This window comes from Vicia villosa, unplaced genomic scaffold, assembly GCF_029867415.1.
Source record: "Vicia villosa cultivar HV-30 ecotype Madison, WI unplaced genomic scaffold, Vvil1.0 ctg.002187F_1_1, whole genome shotgun sequence".
NCBI classification, from domain to species: Eukaryota; Viridiplantae; Streptophyta; class Magnoliopsida; order Fabales; family Fabaceae; genus Vicia; species Vicia villosa.
In genome coordinates this window covers 335,940-342,272 of record NW_026705862.1, presented here as the reverse complement: position 1 = coordinate 342,272, position 6,333 = coordinate 335,940, and the positions used below count along the sequence as shown (strand labels likewise).

Below are 6,333 nucleotides of genomic sequence, written 5' to 3'. Positions count from 1 at the left end.
TATATAAACATTTTGATATATTAACTAAATTGATTGCCATTTTCCAAATAAAAAAACCTAAATAATTATTTTATAAATTTGAGTGACATAATTGATGAACCTATATAATTTCATTGAGTAAAATACTTATTTATTCATTATTATAGAACCATTTTGCAAATTATTAGATAATCCTTCGATCTCATAATAAATCTTGTATTTGACAACTTCACATAAATAACGGAAATAGAATAAGTAACTAAATATATTAGTTTACTAGATTATTTGTATTAACTATTTAAGTATGTTTACACTATAAATGAAAAAATAAAACATTAAAAAACAAAAGCATGTAATATTAATTAAACTAATTGAAAGGTGAGTGTAATAACTCAATATTTTTTAACTTATAACGTATGCTTATATATGACAATAAAAAATCTTTTTGATAACAATTTTTTTATCACAAATTTATAATCTATTTTTTAGATATCAATTTTAAAAAAACGTTTTAGTGAGTTAAATATAAAAATCTAACTTTATCATTAATTGACATTGTAAATGTAATATCAATTAATTTTTTAAAATTATTTTAGTATTTGATCTTACATTTAAATCTAAAAATAATACAAAGGCAAAGGCAATACAAAAAAGAAGTCGCACGTGTGCATAAAGTGCAAAGCAAAAACGAGAATAAGGATAGATCATGAAAAAGATTGGAGAGTAAAAAACACGCGCGAGAAGCGCGTAAGATCAACACAAATTACCATCTTTGTCCGTGAAATACAGAGAGCGAGTCTTACAGCTTTATACTTCAAGTCTCGCATTTTTCCCACTCACAAAACATAACACTCTTTTTTCTTCATTTCATTCATTCATATGTCTCCGCCGTAACTAATTGCCGGCTCCGATCACACCGCCGCCTGATCTACCTCCCCTCTCCTCCCTTCCTCCGGTATCACTCTTTCCTCTCCCCTCTCTCTTTCTCTTTCTCTCTTTATCTTCTTTTTTTAGTTTTTTTTTTTCTTCCTATGATTCATTGAATAATGCTCATGGTGAATTATTTGTATACATATTTTTTATTTACTGATACAATCAGCTTCAGTTTTAAGCATTATTTTATTCATTCTATTTCCTTCTTTAGATTTGGTTCTACCATTATCTAATATATCAATTAAAATATATTGTTATTTCCTTTCTCGTATATATTAATTTCCTGATAAGATTCGTTGGATCGCGTAAGTAATATATGTAGATTTCCTTTTGTTGGAGATTTCATTTTTCAAACTATTGTTCAGTTTACTCTCTATAAGTCTCAGCTAGTTTTTTTTTTTTTGGATTACAATTTGCATCAAACTCAATAGCTCAGATTAGGTTTTGTTTATGTAAGTAAATAGTTGATTTTGATTTTGGTGTTCTCTTGTTGCTCTTGATTTTGTACTTGAAATTTGGAATACATTATATTAGAACTAATAAATTTTTTTTAATTTTTTGTTTTTTTGGTAACTTTTTGTTTTTAAACCCGTGATGACAACTTATGTTAGGGTGTTTTTTTTTTTTTGTTTACAGATCTTTTCATGTGAGGGTGATAGGTGATAGATGATGGAGTCGTGCGAGTGTATAGACACGCCGTATCCGCCAGACGAACTGCTTGTCAAGTATCAATATATTTCCGATGTTTTAATTGCGCTTGCGTATTTCTCGATTCCTGTGGAGCTTATTTATTTTGTTCAGAAGTCGGCTTTCTTTCCGTATAGATGGGTTCTTATGCAGTTTGGGGCTTTTATTGTTCTTTGTGGGGCAACTCATTTTATAAACTTGTGGACGTTTTCTGCTCATTCCAAAGCGGTTGCTGTTGTGATGACGATTGCTAAGGTTTCATGTGCTATTGTGTCGTGTGCCACTGCGCTTATGCTTGTTCATATTATTCCGGATTTGTTGAGTGTTAAAACGCGTGAGTTGTTTCTTAAGAACAAGGCGGAAGAGCTTGATAGGGAGATGGGGCTTATTCTTACTCAGGAAGAAACCGGAAGGCATGTGAGAATGTTGACTCATGAGATTAGGAGCACGCTTGATAGGCATACGATACTCAAGACTACTCTTGTGGAGTTGGGTAGGACTTTAGGATTGGAGGAATGTGCACTGTGGATGCCGTCGAGAAGTGGTCTTAATCTTCAACTTTCTCATACTTTAACTTATCATGTACAAGTTGGATCTACGGTGCCAACAAACCTACCTATTGTTAATGAAGTCTTCAATAGCCCAAGAGCTACGCGGATACCGCACACTTGTCCACTTGCCAGGATAAGACCTCTTGTTGGAAGATACGTGCCACCTGAAGTGGTTGCTGTTCGGGTGCCACTTTTGCATTTGTCAAATTTTCAAATTAATGATTGGCCTGATCTTTCAGCAAAAAGCTTTGCAATCATGGTTCTCATTCTCCCTACTGATAGTGCTAGAAAGTGGCGAGATCATGAGTTGGAGCTTGTCGATGTTGTTGCAGATCAGGTTTGTTGGTTTGTGTTTTATCTGTACATTGTCTATTCTTTAATCTTTATTTTCATTACCTTGTATTCCTTTACTGTTGATTGATTGCTTAAACCGTCATATTCATTCTTGTTGTTTCCTGGAAGTTCTGTTCTGACTAACATTGTGAACATGTTTTGGAATTTGGCGCATAGAATAATATGAAAATCAAGAAATGGCTGTGAGGCTATCAATCATTGGCCATTTTGGCCCTCCCTTAAACAATTGCAATTTGGGATGTATCGGTATTTCTCCACCATCGTAGTAGAAGACAGCATATGACACCTTATAACTTAAGTAAACAACCCTATGTATGCAATATACATATGGACTGAACTGGGTGAATTCAAACAAGTGGCTTAAAAGAAAGACCAAATCACATAATTATGATACCTATGATCTTTGTATGTACTATTAATTATTACTTTTTGTCTATAGAATTCAACCTTCGCGATATAGTTAACATGTGGATTCAATCATATGTCGTTTTCTATTCACTTTATTCGAGCCAATCCAGTTTTGACTATGGACACATACAAATGGCTCAATACCTAGACTCTGAGATAGGCTTTGATACCGTATTAATATTAAGAATGAGATTGTAAACCATGGGGTAAACAAACACATGAAAATATCTAATTACTTCTCTTAACATCAAAGATTGAACAAGTCTGATGCAGGCCTTGGATAAAGCATAACCAGTGTGCGTGGGACCTGACTTTTAAATGTTTTATTACCATACTTCCACGTATGTCTTTTAGGAATATCATCTTCTTACTAGATTAAACGACCATATTAACTTTGTAATTTGCCTCTGTGACATTAGATATAGCACCACAGTTGCGGTTTCAAATTTTTGCCGACATATTCTAGTCTTGATGTGGCATTTATTTCCTCACATGCATCTCAGATGTGGGGACATGGTTGTGTTATTATCATTACATTTCAAATTTGTTATTTGAGATACTATTCCTCCATAGGCTTAATCCCTTTAGTTTCCAAACAGGTAGCAGTTGCTCTTTCACATGCTGCTATTTTGGAGGAGTCTATGAGAGCCCGGGATCAACTCATGGAACAGAACGTTGCTTTAGATTTAGCTCGGCGAGAAGCTGAAATGGCAATTCATGCTCGCAATGATTTCCTTGCAGTAATGAATCATGAGATGAGGACACCGATGCATGCTATTATAGCATTGTCATCGCTTCTTTTAGAGACGGAACTGACTCCAGAGCAGAGGGTTATGATAGAAACTGTATTGAAGAGTAGTAATGTTTTGGCAGCACTTATCAATGATGTTTTAGATCTGTCCCGACTGGAAGATGGTAGCCTTGAATTAGAAATGGGGAAAATCAACCTTCACGGTGTCTTAGGAGAGGTAATTTCTATAAGCTTTTCTGATTAAGCAGTCTGAGATGTCAGTAACACTATTCGTTAGCTTTTACCATGAACATCATTTATGATTGCTTTTTTCTATCTCTAATGCAGGTCATTGAACTGATAAAGCCTATTGCATCTGTGAAAAAATTACCTATTACTTTAATTCTGGCCCCTGATCTACCTAATCATGCCATTGGTGATGAAAAACGGCTTATGCAAACACTTTTAAATGTTGTGGGTAATGCTGTCAAATATACTAAGGAGGGTTATGTTTCTATTAGAGCTTCTGTTGCAAAACCAGAATCCTTGCAGGATTGGCGACCTCCTGAGTTCTATCCAGCATCAAGTGATGGTCATTTCTATATAAGAGTCCAGGTACCTTGTGCATCTTCAATATCTGAAATCTCTATCCAGTCATATATCTATGTGATTCAATTCTTGGGTTATATTTTGGTATTATGTTATTGTTCTAGCAACTATTAGAAATTAATCTAGGTATTGAATTCCATCTCATGAGTCATGACTGACCTGAGCATCCTTCTCTGTGCAGGTTAAGGATTCTGGATGTGGCATTCTCCCACAAGATATTCCACATCTCTTTACCAAGTTTACTCAATCTCAAAGTGGACCGGGTCGATCTAGCAGTGGCTCAGGTCTTGGGCTAGCCATTTGTAAAAGGTAGGGAAAAACATAGTCACTCAATTCTCACGATTTAGCATATAACTTCAATGTTGATAACTAGCAACTTAATGTTATTGTTATTGCTTAAGTGATTAGTTTTTTTTTTTTTATCGAGTTTTTGACTCTCCTCAAAATTGATTCAGATTTGTAAATCTCATGGGTGGTCACATTTGGATGGAAAGCGAAGGACCCGATAAAGGAAGCACAGCTACATTTGTAGTCAAACTTGGGATTTGTAGCAATCCAGATCCATCTGATCATCAAGCTGCAAGCAGAGGCCAAGCATATAGTGGAAGCGGAGGCCTGGCTAGATTTAAACACTTAGTCAATGACGGCGACATAGGTTTTTCTAATAGACGCAATCAAAGAAGTTTCTAAACACCAAATTTGGACTCATGTTGACTTGGTTGTACTAAACTCTCATTTGCAATATGCCTAATTGTATGGTTTGCTGTTTGCAGTTATAGAATAGGATTCATGTGTCAGACATGTTTCTAACAAACAGTTCTTATCTGAAACCCTATAATATTATTAACTAGTTATACAACAATTGAGGAAATTCAAAAATAATCCACTACTTAATAAAACTTGACCTGATAGTTTTAAGCAATATTCTAAAAATCAGACTGAACAGTTGGTTCAACCTGTTTTTTTTTTTTTTGTATTTTTCAATATTTTTTAATTTGTATTTAAAGATTATTACAATTTTACCCCCTTGGCATATAGGTTGTTTCTGGTTTACTCCTATGTAAAAAAAATTGAAAAACAACCTTACCATTTTAAAATACTAACGATTTAGCCCTTAAAGTCAAAATCCGCAGGGTTTTGAGGAAATGGCAAATATCAATGTGAATCAAATCAATTGTTTCTTTCACAATGTTTATGGATTAGTTTTACTGTTCAACGACTGCAATTTCGGTGATGTTGCGGTAGGCTGGTAGCAGCTGGAATTGTCGTTTCTCTCGGATTTGTCATAGCTGCGCAATCTTGTTTCGCCTCATCTTAATGAATTGTCAGTTTCATGTTTCAGACAATAATCTTATCGGGATTTTTTGAGCTTTGATTGTTTGAGTTCTGATTAGGGTGTCGCTTAAGCTGGATATGATGGCTTTAATCTCTTCGGCGGCGCTGCGATACGAAATAGTTGGGATTTGTATTTTGTTACGGCTGTCCAAAAAATCCAAGAAATAATCGAACTGTTATGTATGGTTAATGAACCAAACCATTATGCACAAACAGTTCTAGAACCGAACTGTAACCAACTTTATAATTTCATTAACCAATATTTTAAATTTCATTAACCAATTTTGTTTTATTACTAACTTCGTCACTTTATTAACAAATTTTTTAAATTTCATCAACCAACTTTATTTTAGTTCTAAAAATTACCTTTAATATCTAGGCATTTATTAATCATCTTTATCATGTCATTAACCAATTTTTTACATTTTCTTAGTCAATTTTGTTTTACTACTAAAATTTATTTTTAATATATAGGGCGTTTATTAACCAATTTCATCACTTTAAATTTTTTACAATATATTAACAAGCTTTATTTTACTATTAAAAGTTACTGTTCTTTCACTGTTCACGGGTATTGTTCACGATTATAGCATTGTTCGTAGTCACTATTCATGTTACTGTTTACTGTACGTATCGTTGTTCGCTGTATTTTTGAATAGTAAATACGGTGTAGGTGTAAGGTATAGTGTAAGAACAACATTGTTGTTATGGCTTTAAAGAGTATTTTTAGAGCACACGTTAGCATTT

General features: G+C 33.8%; 1 protein-coding gene across 1 annotated transcript; it reads left to right on the top strand.

Annotated features, from left to right (window-relative positions):
• The first annotated feature begins 780 nt into the window (after window positions 1-780).
• LOC131638129 (ethylene response sensor 1-like) lies at window positions 781-5,169 on the top strand. Its single transcript, XM_058908678.1, has 6 exons — window positions 781-934; window positions 1,549-2,487; window positions 3,512-3,880; window positions 3,991-4,257; window positions 4,433-4,560; window positions 4,707-5,169. The coding sequence occupies exons 2-6, from the start codon at window positions 1,579-1,581 to the stop codon at window positions 4,939-4,941; spliced, it is 1,908 nt and encodes a 635-aa protein (XP_058764661.1). The 5' UTR covers window positions 781-934; window positions 1,549-1,578; the 3' UTR covers window positions 4,942-5,169.
• Window positions 5,170-6,333: the final 1,164 nt, after the last annotated feature.

What these genes read in the sequence shown, in the direction of transcription:
- LOC131638129 (XM_058908678.1), top strand. Translation starts at nt 1,579, where the DNA reads ATGATGGAGTCGTGCGAGTGTATAGACACGCCGTATCCGCCAGACGAA. An exon ending in TCGATGTTGTTGCAGATCAG is followed by an intron (nt 2,488 to 3,511) that starts GTTTGTTGGTTT and finishes GTTTCCAAACAG; the next exon opens with GTAGCAGTTGCTCTTTCACA. An exon ending in GGGCTAGCCATTTGTAAAAG is followed by an intron (nt 4,561 to 4,706) that starts GTAGGGAAAAAC and finishes AAATTGATTCAG; the next exon opens with ATTTGTAAATCTCATGGGTG.